Source organism: Heteronotia binoei, chromosome 21 (genome assembly GCF_032191835.1).
Source record: "Heteronotia binoei isolate CCM8104 ecotype False Entrance Well chromosome 21, APGP_CSIRO_Hbin_v1, whole genome shotgun sequence".
Classification (NCBI taxonomy): Eukaryota; Metazoa; Chordata; class Lepidosauria; order Squamata; family Gekkonidae; genus Heteronotia; species Heteronotia binoei.
In genome coordinates this window covers 19,092,288-19,109,934 of record NC_083243.1, presented here as the reverse complement: position 1 = coordinate 19,109,934, position 17,647 = coordinate 19,092,288, and the positions used below count along the sequence as shown (strand labels likewise).

The following is a 17,647-nucleotide window of genomic DNA, read 5'->3' as shown; positions in this document are numbered from 1 at the left end:
AGTGGAGGGTATAAATCCAATCTCTTCTGTTCTTCTAATTTAGGACTAATTTAAGAAACGAAAATGACCTAAACTCAGTTGCAGGAAAGGGCAAATATATCGCAAGAGGCTTCTGCGAGACTTTTGTTCCCTAGATTAATGGAGCTATGTCTGCAAACACTCTAGTGTGAGTCAGAGCGAAGGGCTGATATAACAGCCCCTGCCAAAGGGAGAACCAGGCCAGGGCGTGGGCACACAGCAGCTGCAGTCTGTGATCTCACTGGTTCAAAATGCCAGGGTTTATCGACAGAGCAGCCAACGCTGGTCTCTCAAAAAAATAAGGGGCGGAAATCACAAGACCTGATTGGGCTTTTTCTCTTCTCACATGACGGTGTCATCCAACAACTGGAAAATGTAATTGTTTCTGAGGACGAATCCACCTGGGTGAGCAAGTTTGGTGTAGTGGTTAAGTGTGCGGACTCTTATCTGGGAGAACCGGGTTTGATTCCCCACTCCTCCACTTGCACCAGCTGGAATGGCCTTGGCTCAGCCATAGCCCTGGCAGAGGTTGTCCTTGAAAGGGCAGCTGCTGTGAGAGCTCTCTCCAGCCCCACCCACCTCACAGGGTGTCTGTTGTGGGGGAGGAAGGTAAAGGAGATTGTGAGCCGCTCTGAGACTCTTCGGAGTGGAGGGCAGGATATAAATCCAGTATCTTCATCTACCTCACAGGGTGTCTGTTGTGGGGGGGGGGAGGTAAAGGAGATTGTGAGCCACTCTGAGTCTCTTCGGAGTGGAGGGCGGGATATAAATCCAATATCTTCATCTACCTCACAGGGTGTCTGTTGTGGGGGAGGGGAAGGTAAAGGAGATTGTGAGCCACTCTGAGACTCTTCGGAGTGGAGGGCGGGATATAAATCCAATATCTTCATCTACCTCACAGGGTGTCTGTTGTGGGGGAGGGGAAGGTAAAGGAGATTGTGAGCTGCTCTGAGACTCTTCGGAGTGGAGGGCAGGATATAAATCCAGTATCTTCATCTACCTCACAGGGTGTCTGTTGTGGGGGAGGAAGGTAAAGGAGATTGTGAGCCGCTCTGAGACTCTTCGGAGTGGAGGGCAGGATATAAATCCAGTATCTTCATCTACCTCACAGGGTGTCTGTTGTGGGGGGGGGGGAGGTAAAGGAGATTGTGAGCCACTCTGAGTCTCTTCGGAGTGGAGGGCGGGATATAAATCCAATATCTTCATCTACCTCACAGGGTGTCTGTTGTGGGGGAGGGGAAGGTAAAGGAGATTGTGAGCCACTCTGAGACTCTTCGGAGTGGAGGGCGGGATATAAATCCAATATCTTCATCTACCTCACAGGGTGTCTGTTGTGGGGGAGGGGAAGGTAAAGGAGATTGTGAGCTGCTCTGAGACTCTTCGGAGTGGAGGGTGGGATATAAATCCAATATCTTCTTCTAGGTGAGGAAGGAAAAAGCCCTTTGCTGCTGTGGACACTGTGACTGAAGTGGGTTCATCGCTCAGCTGTCTCCACATAAGAGATTTAAGAGAGAGAACCAGAAGGTGTTGATATCAGCCGTGTCAACAGTTGCTCAACCATGGCTCAGCAGGTTTGGAGCAGGGATGGTTCTAGGCAGGGGCAGAATTCTAGCAGGAGCTCCTTTGCATATTAGGCCACATACCCCTGATGTAGCCAATCCTCCAAGAGCTTACAAGGTTCCTTTTTCTAAGCTCTTGGAGGATTGGTTACATCAGGGGTGTGTGGCCTAATATGCAAAGGAGCTCCCACTAGAATTCCACCCCTGGTTCTAGGGTGACCAACCTCTCGGAAATGGCCTGGAGACCTCCTGGAATCACAACAGATCTCCAGGCCGGTGATGGAGGACAGGACACATAATAATGGGTTTTAATTATGGGTGTTGAAGGTACTGTTGGGATATTAGGATAAACTTTTAAACAATAAGGGCTGGTCAGCGGTGGAATCGATTGCCCAGGAAATGGTGGGCTCTCCTTTCTCAGTGGCTTTTAAGAGGAGGCTGGAGGACCGTTTGGCAGGGATACTTTAGGGGCTGGACTGGATGGTCTATAGGCCCCTTGAGGCCCAGTGTGGTGTAGTGGTTAAGCACAGCAGACTCTTATATGGAGAACCAGGTTTGATTCTCCACTTCTCCTCTACATGCAGCCGGCTTGGCGACCTTGGGCCTGTCACAGTTCTCTCAGAGCTCTCTTAGCCCCACCTACCTCACAGGGTGTCTACTGTGGTAAGAAGAAGGGAAGGTGATTGTAAGCCACCCTGAGACTCTTTCAGGTAGTGAAGGACGGGGGATAAAACCAACTCCTCCTCTTCTTCTACAACTTTTAATTATATGGTTCTATTGACTACAGACATCGGTTCCTCTGGAGAAAACAGCCACTTTGAAATGGGGACTCTGTGGCATTATACCCCTCTGCAGGGGTGGAATTCTAGCAGGAGCTCCTTTGCATATTAGGCCACACCCCCTTGATATAGCCAATCCTCCAAGAGCTTACAAGGCTCTTTTTTGTAAACTCTTGGGGGATTGGCTACATTAGGGGTGTAGCCTAATATGCAAAGGAGCTCCTGCAACAATTCCGTCCCTGCCCCTCCCTTCCCCAAACTCTGCTCCACCCCACAAATCTCCATGCATTTCCCAGCCCACAGCTGGCAATCCTATCATGGCTCTGAACATGGCTTTTTTTTGTAGCAGGAGCTCCTTTCCATATTAGGCTACACCCCCTGATGTAGCCAATCCTCCTGGAGCTTACAATAGGCCCTTTACGAAGACCCCTGTAAGCTCTCAGAGGATTAGCTATATCAGGGGTGTGTGGCCTAGTATGCAAAGGAGTTCCTGTTACAAAAAAAACCCTGGCTCTGAAAGTCTCCTTATATGAATTTGTACCTGGAATGCTGGAGCTGCAAATCCCCTGATCTTCCCAAAGTAGTGCCTTGGAATCTTGCAGATCTAATTCCCAAAGGGCTGAGGCAGACTTTGCATTGTGGCCTACCACCACTCAACTAAGTGATTAGCCAATAGCGAGTGTGATGTAATGGCTACAAGGATTCCACCTTGATTCTCAGCAAGAAACATGGACTACAAATCAATATTCTAGACCTCACCTCTAGATCTGAGTTAGTCAGGGCTTGGAAACTAAGCAGGGCTGATCATGGTCCGTACTGGCATGGGAGACCACCAAGGAAGACTGGAGTTGCTATGGAGAGGAAGGAAATGGCGAACCACCTCTGAAGGTCTCTTGCCTTGAAAATTCTACAGGCCTTCATTAGAACATCAGAAGAGCCCTGCTGGTTCAGACCAGCGGTCCATCTAGTCCAGCATCCTGTCCCACACAGTGGCCAACCAGTTCCTCTGGAGGGCCAGCAACAGGGCAGAGAAGCCGAGGCCTCCATTAGAACATCAGAAGAGCCCTGCTGGTTCAGACCAGTGGTCCATTGAGTCCAGCATCCCTGTCTTACACAGTGGCCAACCAGTTCCTCTGAAGGGCCAACAGCAGGGCAGAGAGGCCGAGGCCTTCACTAGAACAACAGAAGGGTCCTGCTGGATCAGACCTGTGGTCCATCTAGTCCAGCATCCTGTCTCACACAGTGGCCAACCGGTTCCTCTGGAGGGACACCAACAGGGCAGAGAGGCTGAGGCCTTCATAAGAACACCAGAAGAGCCCTGCTGGATCAGCCGAGTGATCCATCTAGTCCAGCATCCTGGCTCACACAGTGGCCAACCAGTTCCTCTGGAGGACCAACAACAGGGCATAGAAGCCAAGGCCTTCAACAGATCATCAGAAGAGCCCTGTTGGAACAGACCAATGGTCCATCCAATCCAGCATCCTGTCTCATACAGAGGCTAACCAGTGCCTCTTTCCTATACTTGATCTTAGCCCAAAGGCCAAGAAGTGATTCCTCTGGAGGGCCAACAAAAGGACATAGAGGCTGAGACCTTCCCCTTCATAAGAACATCAGAAGGGCCCTGCTGGATCAGACCAGTGGTCCCTCTAGTCCAGCATCCTGTCTCACACAATGGCCAACCAGTTCCTCTGAGAGCCAACAACAGGGCATAGTTGCTGAGACCTTCCCATGATGTTGCCTTCTGGCACTGGAATTCAAAGGATTAATGCCTCTGGAGATGGCGGTTCCCTTTAGTCACCATGGCTAATAGCCACCTTATTTCCACAAGCAGGACACCCTTGACTTCGTGTATACCTGCTTATCACTAAGCAGTCTCCTATAATTTGCATTTCACACTGATGCAAGCCCACTACAGGAAACCTTGAGAGGTACACCATTTAAGCACTGCTCGGTTACATACGTGGCACACTGCTCCTTGGCCCACAGCAACAGAGCCTTCTTCGCTGACATCTTCCATCGCTCCTTTGCTTTGGCGCTTCTTTTCGCCGGTGGGCTTGCTGTGGGTGAGGATCCAACAGCACTTGCATTGTCTGGAGAGAGGCGATTGTAACCACAAGCCAGAGTCCAAGCTAGTTCTTCAATCTAGAAGAAGAAGAAGAAGATATTGGATTTATATCCCACCCTCAGAGTCTCAGAGCGGCTCACAATCTCCTTTCCCTTCCCCTCCCCCACAACAGACACCCTGTGAGGTAGATGAAGATATTGGATTTATATCCCGCCCTCCACTCCGAAGAGTCTCAGAGCGGCTCACAATCTCCTTTCCTTCCTCCCCCACAACAGACACCCTGTGAGGTAGATGAAGATATTGCATTTATATCCCGCCCTCCACTCCGAAGAGTCTCAGAGTGGCTCACAATCTCCTTTACCTCCCTCCCCCACAACAGACACCCTGTGAGGTAGATGAAGATATTGGATTTATATCCTGCCCTCCACTCCGAAGAGTCTCAGAGCAGCTCACAATCTCCTTTCCCTTCCCCGCCCCCACAACAGACACCCTGTGAGGTAGGTGGGGCTGAGAGAGCTCTCCCTGAAACTGCCCTTTCAAGGACAATTCCTACGAGAGCTATGGATAACCTAAGGCCATTCCAGCAGATGCAAGTGGAAGAGTGGGGAATCAAACCTGGTTCTCCCAGATAACAGTCCGCACACTTAACCACTACAACAAACTGGCTCTCCAGAAGAATTTAGACAAAGAAGAATTTAGGCAAATAATTCAGACAAAGAGAAGACCTTGACTCCGAAGTCTTTGCTTAGGATACAGAGGAAGGAGTTTCAAACATGTAGATATGAGGTCTGCACTTATTTGGAAAACCTCCTTTGAAAAACTCAATGCATCACAGAAAAACTTTTAGGCCAGGCTTCAAGCCCAGGAGTATCTCAGAGACCAACAAGATTTACAGAGCGCTGTGGAGCTCTCAGGAGTCATAGCTCACTTTGTCAGATAAGAGCTGGAACTCTGACGCTTGAATGCGTATACCCTAGAAATCTTGTTGGTGTTTAAGATGCTCCTCGACTTGAATCTAACTGTTCTACTGCAGATCAACACAGCTGGAGAGGAGGCAGCTGAGAGGTGATTATATCACTTGAAGGCCTGTCATATAGAGGATGGTGTGGAATTGTTTTCTGTAGCCCCAGAAGGTAGGACCAGAACCAATGGGTTGAAACTAAATCAAAAGAGTTTCTGGCTCAACATTAGGAAGAACTTCCAGACTGTTAGAGTGGTTCCTCAGTGGAACAGACTTCCTCGGGAAGTGGTGGGCTCTCCTTCCTTGGAGGTTTTTAAACAGAGGCTGGATGGCCATCTGACAGCAATGAAGATCCTGCGAATTTAGGGGGAGGTGTTTGTGAGTTTCCTGCATTGTGCAGGGGGTTGGACTAGATGACCCTGGAGGTCCCTTCCAACTCTATGATTCTACTCTCTGAAACCAGCTTCCACTGTGAAAACTGAGATGGTACAGCCCTATCTGAGGACCTCTACCACTTCAGACATGGACATTTGAATAGGTCAGGGGTGGCCAAACTTGCTCGAGAGCCACATGTGGCTCTTTCACACATAGTGTGGCTCTTGAAACCCTCACTGTCCCATTGGCTGGCAGCTTGGAGAATGCATTAAAGTTAAAGTTGCTTTCTTTCCACCTCTCCCTCCCCAATCTTCCTTCCTTCCTGTCTCGTGGCTCTCAAACATTTTACGTTCATGTCTTGTACTTCTTAAGTAAATTTGGCCACCCTGGAATAGGCCCTCAACAATAGCTTGTTCATACTCTGTAGGTTTCTTTCTTTCCTTTGCAAAGACTAGGTTATATATTGTGGAACCACTGCTTAAGTTTTTCAAATGTTTACTAACAGGCTATGTGCAAAGGAGGAGGGGGAAACCCAGGTGGATCAAACAGCAGGCAGCATATCTAAATATCAATTTTCTTTTCTTAATTTACCAATATCTGTATAACAAGCTGGGTTAGAGTCCAGTGGCACTTTAAAGACCGACAAAATTTTCACAGTGTGTTTTTGAAAGTCAACTTTCCCTTTGTTAGATACCGAACACTGCTCCCATTCTGAGCAGTTCTTATGCTGAGCAGAACATAACTGCTGTAATCTAAAAACGGGCAATGAGCAGTGCAAGATCCCACGCGGCTCCAGATTGCTGCTGAGGGGGGCTGTGATGGACAGCAAGCAGACACATGCTTATAGGCAGTTCTACTTAAGAAAGAGAGAGAGAGAGCTAGCTGAAATGACTGACAGCTCATGGAACTTATTCTTATTGGAGGGCTGCAGCTAAATGTCGAGGGGAGCGTGACAGTTAGGCAGTTGGAGAAAAGAGTCGGAGAACAGAGTAGCTTGAGAGACTCTAGTGAGAGGAGTCTGAAAAGCCAAGTCTGTTTCAGAGTCAGGGTGGTGTGGCTTTGGGAAAAGGAGACTCTGGAGGAGACCATTCTAATAGTTTAATCCGTCTCTGGGTGTAAAACAAAGAAACAGAACCTCAGAAAAGAATTAGTTCTCCATTTTACAAGTTTAGTGTCCAACTTGAAGAGACTGTAAATCTGGAAGATAAGAATTTGGCAAATGGTTTAAGTCTGAAAGGCCCTAAAACTCCAAAAAAACGTGTTATTGCTCTTAAGGAGAAAAGAACAACAATCTTGTCAGAGAAAAGGGTTTAGTAGGAGAACCCTAGTCTTTAAAAACAAAGAGATAAAGCTGAGTACTTTCTCAAGTCTGTGGAAAAGACGCAGCGTCTACAATATGTTAGTCCAACAACTACAAATAGAATTAATAGGTTTACAAGAATAGATTTAAATTTTCATTACATACGCCTGCTCAAATACATCTAATACAGTTTTCAAGTTTATCTAAAAATTTACAGCTACCCAATTTAATAATGGTGCCTTATAAGAGCCCTGTGGTGCAGAGTGGTAAGCTGCAGTACTGCAGTCCAAGCTCTCTGCTTATGACCTGAGTTCGATTCAAGCAGAAGCTGGGTTCAGGTAGCCGGCTCAAGGTTGACTCAGCCTTCCATCCTTCCGAGGTCGGTAAAATGAGTACCCAGCTTGCAGGGGGGAAAGTGTAGATGACTGGGGAAGGCAATGGCAAACCACCCCATTAAAAGTCTGCTGTGAAAACATCATGATGCGACGTTACCCCAGAGTCAGAAGCAACTGGTGCTTGCACAGGGGAACCACCTTTTACCTTTTTAATAAGATCTATAGACAAGGTTTGCTGAAAAGCATAGTCCGTTTAATGAAATGTAGTTCCCCTGCAAATTCACTGCCAGATGCCGATCAGCATTTGGCCTTTTATTCCTCAGGTGACAGCTTGATGCGTTCTGACATACAGAAAACCAATTGTGAAGAATAAAAGTCATGTATTTTAATTTTTTGTAACATGATGCAAAATGAACCAGTTAAGGAATTCAAGGGCAAATGGATAGTCTTTTATTATGGCCCATATCTGACAATTCAGTGCTGTAAAGATGCCAAAATGAGCCTGGGAAGAATAGGGTGTTCTTTGCGAGTGAAACAAGATATTGGTAAGAGAACATTCTGCCTAACAATTGGATTCTCCAATGAAATACTGCTAACTCAAATGCCCTGCACCTAAGTTAACATTTTGGACTCTCTCTTTTCCTTCTGTTACTGGGCACCATTCACCAGGATTTACCTTTGTTCAGAGTGCCCTTTTCTGAAGGGCACGGAAGATTCTGTCTCTGCGAATGTTGCCACTTTCATAGCCACTATGACTCAGTTTTACCTCTAGCTGTAAAACCGCTGGGTTTATGATTAATGTTTGTTAACTTTGGAAACCATTAACTCCTCAATTTTTTTTCCCTTTCTGAAACAATTTCACATTTGCTCGCCGAGACACAAGCGTGCTGTCATTTATTGATTTGAATCCCCACCCCCACCCCCACCCCTCGACTCTCTAACTGGGAAAAAAGTAATTTAGGAGAGGGATCGGCCTAGCCAGGGTTCCGCTGGGTTACACTTGGATGTGAAACCACCAAGGAAGTTCAAGGTCGCTATGCAGAGGCAGGCAATGGCAAACCACCACTGAACAACTCTGGCCTTGAAAACCCCATGAGGGGTTGTCAAAAGTCAGCTGCCACCTTCCACACATATCTAAAACCACTGCTCCTGTCCTAATGCCATGTTGTAAGGTTCTACTGGTTCGATTAGCCAAACTCACAGCCACACAGTGGGATCCTATGTGCCCATTTTGACGGTGTGGCATGGTGGTTAAGGGTGGTGGACTCTAATCTGGAGAACTGGGTTTCATTCCCCGCTCCTCCTCCACAGGCAGCCAGCTGGGTGACCTTGAGTTAGTCGCAAGCTTTCTCAGAGCTGTTCTGGTGAAGAGCAGTCCTCTCAGAGCTCTCTGAGCCCCACCTACTTCACAGGGTGTCTGTTGCAGGGACAGGAAGGGAAGGAGACCGTAAGCCGCTCTGAGAGTCCGAGTGAAGGGCGGGGTATAAATCCAACTTCTCTTCCTTCATTTTCACCTTGACACAAATGCTTTGCTCAGAGCAACCAGGTCAAAGAGAGCATTTCTGCAGATGGAAGGATTTTTGCCAGCAAAAAATGAGGGGCGGGGGGTTGCCTCCCCTTTCCAATTCCAGCCCAAAATTGCCCCTGAATCAGGACCAGACTGAGATATGCTGAGGCTCCAAACTGCGTGGACTTAAAGGAGGCCCATAACATTACCCTCTTCTCCCCCCCCCCTCAAAAACTAGTAATTTAGTAATTTTAGTACTTTTTATGTATGTACAACAGGAGCCCCGTGGCGCAGAGTGGTAAAACTGCAGTCGGAGCCCTCTGCTCACGACCTGAGTTCGATCCCGGCGGAAGCTGGGTTCAGGGAGCCGGCTCAAGGTTGACTCAGCCTTCCATCCTTCCGAAGTCGTTAAAATGAGTCCCCAGCTTGCTGGGGGGGGGGGGGGAGTGTAGATGACTGGGGAAGGCGATGGCAAACCACCCCGTAAAAAAGTCTGCCATGAAAACATCGTGATGCGACGTCGCCCCAGAGTCGGAAATTTATTTATTTAATTTATTTTTCATATTTATATCCCGCCCTCCCCGCCGGAGCAGGCTGGCGCTTGCACAGGGGACTACCTAACCTTACAGGCCCTTAATAATCCATAGTTTACTTGGCTTGCATTTAAAGCCAGCTCTGCCCTGCAGCAATTCAGATGGCATTTGAGACTGAAAGCAGCAAAGGGAGGGGGGGGGAATCCCTGCACAGGTGGAAACCTTTCCATGCATGGAGATGTTACCATGGATCCAAGCCTGAACGCCTTTTCCCAAATGGCAGGATTGAAACACTCACATGGAAATGCAGGATGATGGTCCAAATGAGGCCCAGTACGATGGATGGATTCCCTTCAATGATATCGGCAACGTGAATGTTGATGAGCTTGATCTAAGCAGAGAAAGATTTTGGCTGGTGAACGAAAAATGGATGTGAAATCCATCACCCTTAAAAGGTGATCAGAGAATCCCCATCAGAGAATCTCCCTGAACATTCCACAAAACATGACACAGACTTCGTAACAGTCCCATTTTGCTGCCTCTTCGTAGTTTTGCTGGAGGTACTGTGTACGATTCTGGTCACTGCACCTCAAAAAAAATATTACAGCATTGGAAAAAAGTGCAGAAAAGGACAACTAGAACGATTAAAGGTTTGGAACACTTTCCCTGTGAAGAAAGGTTAAAACGCTTGGGGCTCTTTAGCTTGGAGAAACGTAGACTGAGGGGGCGACATGAGAGAAGTTTACAAGATTATGCATGGGATAGAGAAGGCAGAGAAAGAAGTACTTTTCTCCCTTTCTCACAATACAAGAACTCGTGGACATTCAATGAAATTGCTGACCAGTCGGGTTAGAACGGATAAAAGGAAGTCCTTCACCTAAAGGGTGATTAACACATTGAATTCACTGTCACAGGAGGCGCTGGCGGCTGCAAGCACAGACAGCTTCATAAACATCTGGAGCAGAGGTCCATCAGTGGCTATTAGCCACAGCGTATTGTTGGTACTCTCTGTCTGGGGTATTCTTGGTGCTGGCAGGGCGGGGGGAGGCACAGTGGGAGGGCGTCTAGTGTCCTGACCCCATTGATGGACCTCCTGATGGCACCTGGGGGTTTTTTTGGCCACTGTGTGACACAGAGTGTTGGACTGGATGGGCCACTGGCCTGATCCAACATGGCTCCTCTTATGCTCTTATGCTAGGTAGCTTAAAATTTAAAAGCACAATATCCCTGAGACTACTGTTTTGCTTTTTTTTTTTAATTGCCATCGGCAGTAAGAAAATAAGTCTCCAATTTTTTCAAGAATATTTCCAGCTAGAAATAGGATCTGTTCCTCTCATTCTGCTTTCAAGAGCACACACAAAGAATGAGATCCTGCAGGTTTGGCTAAAAACCACCTAGTTGAGATCTTTGCTGGTATCTCAACACAAACAAAAACTTTACAGTATGTTGAAAGAACACTAACCGATCTGTTCTTGAGAAAACGTAGGGCATTCTCGACATTGCTTCTACACTGGAAAGGGCTGCATCCTCTTTCTCGTGGCTGCAAAGAAGAATTAGAATTACGGTTTGAATCAGAAGAGGAAAAGAATAATACGTTTAATGTGAGAGAGGAAGACTGCCTAGTGTTTCGGTTGCTGTCTGTGTTTTAGCTAATGGGGTGCCAAAGTCACACAGAAATCTGATTATTGTCCCCCACAAAACAGAACACATGAATCCATGAGTCTCTACTCCAGCCTCTCCAGTAAACATACCTGCAGGACCGTCTCTTCCCATCTATGCCCCCGAGGTTGCTTCGTTCGGCCTCCCAAGATCTGTTGACCATCCCCGGCCCAAGAGATGCCAGTCTTGCCTCTACCAGGGCCAGGACTTTCTCGGTCCTGGCCCCAGCCTGGTGGAATCAGCTCCCTATGGAGATCCGGGCCCTACCTGGCTTGTTAGTCTTTCGTAGGGCCGGTAAAATGGAGCTGTTCCACCAGGCTTTTGGATGAGGCGGCGGGTATCTATCTATTAGATCGGTTGGCCTCCCCTGCTGTGCTAGTTTGGTGAGCAAGTTTGGTGTAGGGGAGCAAGTTTGGTGTAGGGGAGCAAGTTTGGTGTAGTGGTTAAGAGTGCGGACTCTTATCTGGGAGAACCAGGTTTGATTCCCCACTCCTCCACTTGCACCTGCTAGCATGGCCTTGGGTCAGCCATAGCTCTGGCAGAGGTTGTCCTTGAAAGGGCAGCTGCTGTGAGAGCCCTCTCATCCCCACCCACCTCACAGGGTGTCTGTTGTGGGGGAGGGAGGTAAAGGAGATTGTGAGCCGCTCTGAGACTCTTTGGAGTGGAGGGTGGGATATAAATCCAATATCTTCATCTACCTCACAGGGTGTCTGTTGTGGGGGGATATAAATTCAATATCTTCATCTACCTCACAGGGTGTCTGTTGTGGGGGAGGAAGGTAAAGGAGATTGTGAGCCGCTCTGAGACTCTTCGGAGTGGAGGGTGGGATATAAATCCAATATCATCTTCTTCTTCTATTTCGCTGTGCTGTTCTGCTGTACCGTCCTGCTATACCATTTTGTTGTACCATCTTGCTGGACCATCCTGTTGTACTTTTGCTGAATACTGTAACTGGTTTTTTTTACTGTGACGTTATTGTGATTTTATTAGTTATGATGTACTCCGCTCTGAGCCCCCATGGGAGAATGGGTGGAATATAAATAAACTAATAATAATAATAACAACAATAATAATAATAATAGGTGTCCCAATAGCAGAAGCACTTGAATGGCAAGTTATATTTTAGCACTGACTTTATTGCATACAGTACAGATAGATATGGATTGTATCACTTCATAATTCTCTTACCAGTTGTTCTCCTGAAAGCACTTCCAGCAGATCCAAAAGAACATGTCCTTTCCCAACATCTGCATACAAGTCCAAGATAGCAGAAGGAGGAGAATGCTGCAAAGCATTAATTTACAGTCTCATTAGCACCACTCATGAGAGAATTTGTGGGGCATCAACAGCAATCTACGCTTAACGGCAGTAACCGGGGCCATTCTCACCGCCCCACTGAGAAACACTCTTCGGGTGGCCAGACTGATTATCATTTTGTTAGAGCCCCAGGTTTGGTTTGGAAGCATCTTCAGGGAGCCCGGTTACCATTTCCCCTCCCAGACTGAAGTCTAAAATCAACTTGTCCTGAACTTTGCTGAACGGGAAGGACAGTGCCAATTCACCAGCATCTATGGCAAGGTGGCCAAACTATGGCTCGGGAGCCACACGGGCTCTTTCACACACATTGTGTGGCTCTCAAAGCCCCCACTGCCCTGTCAGATGGCTTGGAGATGGCTTTTCTCTTTTTAAATCTTTCCCAAGCCAAGTCAGATGGTGGCTTGGAGAATGCATTTAAAGTTAACTTTGCTTTCTTTCTACCTCCCCCATCTTTCTTTCTTCCTTCCTTCCTTCCTTCCTTCCTTCCTTCCTTCCTTCCTTCCTTCCTTCCTTCCTTCCTTCCTTCCTTCCTTCCTTCCTTCCTTCCTTCCTTCCTTCCTTCTCTCAAATTGGGGAGGGACGGTGGCTCAGTGATAGAGCATCTGCTTGGTAAACAGAAGGTCCCAGTTTCAATCCCTGGCATCTCCAACTAAAAGGGTCCAGGCAAATAGGTTTGAAAAACCTTAGCTTGAGGCCCTGGAGAGCCACTGCCAGTCTGAGTAGACAATACTGACTTTGATGGACCGATGGTCTGATTCAGTATAAGGCAGCTTCATATGTTTAACATCTGACGTTCACATCTTGTGGCTCTCAAACATCTGATGTTTATTCTATGTGGCTCTTATATTAAGCAAGTTTTGCCACCCCTAATCTATGGCATCCCTTCCGCAAATCCCCAACACGATTTGGGAAGATTTTTTTTTAATGATTGTGAGTCGTTGTAAATTAGACTGCTGAGCAGGTACACGTAACACTTTTTTAAAAAATGCACAGCCCGAGGGCTAAAACAGAAGTGAGGGCATCCTTGTGTCCACCCGCAGGGACGCTACCGCCATATTAAAGTAATTTAAAAATGCCACAGGGGCAGTGCAGTGGACCGAGGCACTCTTGTCCTCCACCTTGCACCGCCTCAAGAGCCAAAATGGCCACACAAACACATACTCTCATACACAGCTGTTTGGGAACCTTAAAAATTAAGGGGGAAGAGAACATGAACGTATCAGCCCTGTATAAGGATGCCAGACCGCACTTCCAGTGAGGTCAGAGGTCCCTCACAGCCAGGCCCCAACCTCTCCAACTTGACCCTGAAGTGGCGTACGCATGTCGAGGAGATGCTCTGGTTTCAGGGCAAAAACTCTATGGTAGAAGTTAATTAAAATCATAGAATCACAGAGTTGGAAGGGTCCCTACAGGCCATCTAGTCCAACCCCCTGCTCAATGCAGGATCAGCCTAGAGCCGGGGTGGCCAAACTTGCTTAACGTAAGAGCCGCATAGAATAAACATCTGAGAGTCACAAGACATGAACATCAGATGTTTGAGAGCAGTAAGGCAAGAAGGGAAATAGATTTGGGGGAAACAGAGGTAGAAAGAAAGCAACTTTAACTTTAAATGCGTTCTCCAAGCTGCCGGCTTGCATGGCTTGGAAGAAACGATTAAAAGAGAGAAATGCCTTCTCCAAGCCAGCCGACAGGGCAGTGGGTGCTTCGAGAGCCATACGATATGTGTGAAAGAGCCACATCTGGCTCCTGAGCTGCAATTTGGCCACCCCTGGCCTAGAACATCCCTGACCAAAGTTTGTCCAGCTGCTGCTTCAAGACTGCCAGGGAGTGGAACATCAATGGCTGGTTCCACTCCACTTTTTCTTCTCAGTTCTTCTCCAAACCACTCCCCTCCCTCCACCATCCAGGCCCAGCCCTGCCTCAAGACAAACTAGGTGACTGCCTAGAGCGCCAGCCTTCTGGGGGGCACCAAATTGGGCACCCCCCATGTGACTCAGTGACATCATCGGTGCAAGGGGGGGTGCCAGAAGATAGCCTCACCTAGGGTGCCAGACCATCTAGGCCCGGCCCTAGCCGCCACCTACTTACCCTTTTCAGCTGTGAATTGATCCAGCTGGTGAAAGTCTTCTTTTGCGTATTCTCCTGCTCTGCTGTAGGAAAATAAAAGGAGAATCACCCGTAAGCAAGGGACTGGGGAGAGGGATTTACTTCCTCCCTCTTTTTTTAAAATTAAACTAAAATGCATTTCTTTTCCATTCATATCTGTTCTGGCGAAAGATAAAAACAAAGCGCAGAAAATACTTTCAAGAGGATGCCGGCTTCTTCCAGGACAGGTTTTTTTTTGTGAGTATTTTGAAGAAAGAAGGCATGTTCGGAAAATACGTCTGCTGACCTCCATAGCTGAACTCGGTTCTCCCCACCAGTGCAGAGCACCCTGGGAAAAGCAGCCTGTATGTCACACAATGGGATTAGTGTGGCATTTAGCGCATATTCCCTCAATTGAGCACATTTCTATCTCACTCTTCCTCCAAGTAACTCCAGCTGGTAAGGTGGTCTAGTCCTCAAAATGACCCTGCGGGGTCTGTTAGGCTAAGAAACGGTTAACTAAAGGGTGATTAACACATGGAATTCACTGCCACAGGAGGTTTACAAGCATAGCCAGCTTCAAGAGGGGAATGGATAAGCATATGGAGCAGAGGTCCATCAGTGGCTATTAGCCACAGCGCATTGTTGGAACTCTGTGTCTGGGGCAGTGATGCTCTGTATTCTTGGTGCTTGGGGGGGGGGGCAAAGTGGAAGGGCTTCTAGCCCCACTTGTGAACCTCCTGATGGCACTTGGGGGTTTTTTTTGGCCGCTGTGTGACACAGAGTGTTGGACTGGATGGGCCACTGGCCTGATCCAACATGGCCTCTCTTATGTTCTTATGATCACCCACAGATTGCACAGTGAAGGGATTTGAACCTAGGTCTCTGCAATTCTAGTCCAACACTCTAAGCAGACAAGCAAAGGTTGCCATTGCCTTCCTCCACACAGCAACCCCAGCCTTCCTTGGTCCCATCCAAGTATTGACCAGGGTTGACGCTGCTTAGTCCTGAAGAGCTTGAGCTAAGCTTGGTTATTTGGGCTCCTTGTACAGCACTACAGCAACGTTGCACTACTGGTGTCATGGGTCAGTCAGTTGAGAAGGTCTCCTCAAGAGGAGTCCTGTGTGGCCAGCTCTGAATCAGCAGACGCCAACAAGCAAGAAGAGGAGCTGCAGGCTTGTCAGAGTTCACAGTCAACAGCTGATGCAGAGCCACCAGCACCTTCCAGCCCTCTTTCAACAAAGGAAACCCAGGGGGTCATTACCAGCCCTCCAGTTTCACCCACACCCCCTTTAAGCACTGAAGACGAAGGCTCAAAAAGAAGCTCCAGAAGAGAAGACACAGTGCAGGTCTCCTGGCCAGGGCCGTAGCCAGGATTTTAAAAGTCAGGAGGCTTTTTTAAAAGCCAGGGGCCGCCCTTTCCCATCCACTGCAGGGCTTGCTGCTTCTCAGAAGCTTTCTAGGGCAAGGACAAAAGCTGGAGGCTCTGAAAGTGAGCAAGTCAAGGCAGCCAAGGAGTCAAGAAGGGATTGCACTTCGCATGCAAGCAGGGGTTTCCTTCCACCTCCCTCTCCCCCACCCAGAGCCTGCAGCTCTATACAACCCCCCTCCAGCCCATTCCATGCAGCTTCCTCCAACTCCTGCTCCTTCGCCTCCCTCCTCTCCACCTGCTGCTGTTGCTGCTGCCGTGCACTTTGCCCTGCTCAGCTCTCCCAGCTCCAGCTGCTGCTGCTGACACTTCACTGGCCCAGCCATGGCGGAAGGAAGGGAGGCAGGGAGCGCCTCAGAGAGCCCCTGGAAGTCAGGGGGCTCCATCTGGAAGTCAGGGGACTGTGCCCCCACAGGCCCCCCTGTGGCTACAGGCCTGCTCCTGGCCCGACATCAGCTGCTTGCTGATATTGAGTAGCTGCAGGGTTACTCCCAAGTGATTGGCTGCAAGTAAGACCTTCTAGCAGAGGTCTATAAAAGTGATCAGGGCTGACCCTGCTTAGCTTCTGAGATCTAACCGGGTCAGGCTAGCCTGGCTCATCCAGGTCAAGGCAAAACAAAAATCTGTTGTATAGAGATGTCAGACCATCAGGGGCGAATGCCTTAACAGAGTCTGAGAATCTTTGAGTGATGGGCTATTCAAACGAACTTCCGTTGAGAGACTCACTCAAGCCTCTGGTGTGCCGTTTCAAAAAGCAGAGTATAAGACAGAGATTTCGTCTCGTTCTGCGGTTCCCTAAGTTAGGCCAGCGTCACTCACATTATATACAATAAAACGACTGAGTGGGACAACCACTGACAAACAAGGAAGAAGAAAAGAGATTAAGGTGGCTGCTCAGCAAGAAAGACAACAGAAAGGAAAATCCTGAGGGTGAGGGAGGGAAGGGGGTGAGATTGTCATATCAGCCCTAAATAGAACCTCTGGGTTTTTTTCCCTCCACCCATGGGAAAAAACACCTGTTTGGTGCAGTGAACAGAGCGACCCTGAGAGATCTATATTCAAATCAGCTACAAAGCATTCGGGGACAGTAACAGGCTCACAGCTTCATGGGATTACTGTGAAGGTGAAGTTGTAGGCTACAGGGAAACACCCTCGAGGAAGAGCGGGTGTAAAGTGATAGATAAAGACAAGCAACTGAGCTGCTGAAAAGGCTCTTAAGTGAAATCTCAACGTTGTTTATGAAAGTTTACTCTCTAGGCTGTTGATGAAAACTTTGGCAGATCATGAAGAAGAACATCCAGGTGTTCACACAAGCAAAAAAAAAAATCCCCACTCTGTGTGGCTACATACCGTTTGCAGAAAAAAGCGGTCTAATGAAGCAAACGCACTGCAGTGCTGTTGATCTCAGAAGTAATAAAAGATGCCCAGGGCTGTGTGCATTCTGAAGTTAAGCAACCAAGCAGAAAGACAAACCGACCGACTGAGCACCCAGAAAATCTGAGCTGAAAGCTGGAGGTCTAGCCCAGTCTACCCCTTTTTGTCAGATCTTGGAAGCTAAGAAGGTTAGTATTTGGATGGGAGACCACCAAGGAAGTCCATTTGGATGCGAGACCCACCAAGAAAGTCCAGGGTTGCTATGCAGAGGTAGGCAACCGCAAACCACCTCTGTTTGTATGGGAGACCACCAAGGACGTCCAGGGTGGCTATGCAGAGGCAGGCAATGGC

At 48.1% G+C, this 17,647-nt stretch overlaps 1 protein-coding gene across 1 annotated transcript in view; it reads right to left on the bottom strand.

Moving 5' to 3' along the window:
- Positions 1 to 17,647, bottom strand: part of SYNE2 (spectrin repeat containing nuclear envelope protein 2) — a 407,300-nt gene that overhangs the window by 367,540 nt on the left and 22,113 nt on the right. The window contains exons 2-6 of the mRNA XM_060261546.1: positions 14,497 to 14,558; positions 12,280 to 12,375; positions 10,895 to 10,972; positions 9,731 to 9,823; positions 4,317 to 4,498 (exon numbers count right to left, since the gene is read on the bottom strand). Of these exons, the coding sequence (XP_060117529.1) occupies positions 4,317 to 4,498; positions 9,731 to 9,823; positions 10,895 to 10,972; positions 12,280 to 12,375; positions 14,497 to 14,558 (511 nt within the window). The remainder of the gene's footprint in view (positions 1 to 4,316; positions 4,499 to 9,730; positions 9,824 to 10,894; positions 10,973 to 12,279; positions 12,376 to 14,496; positions 14,559 to 17,647) is intronic.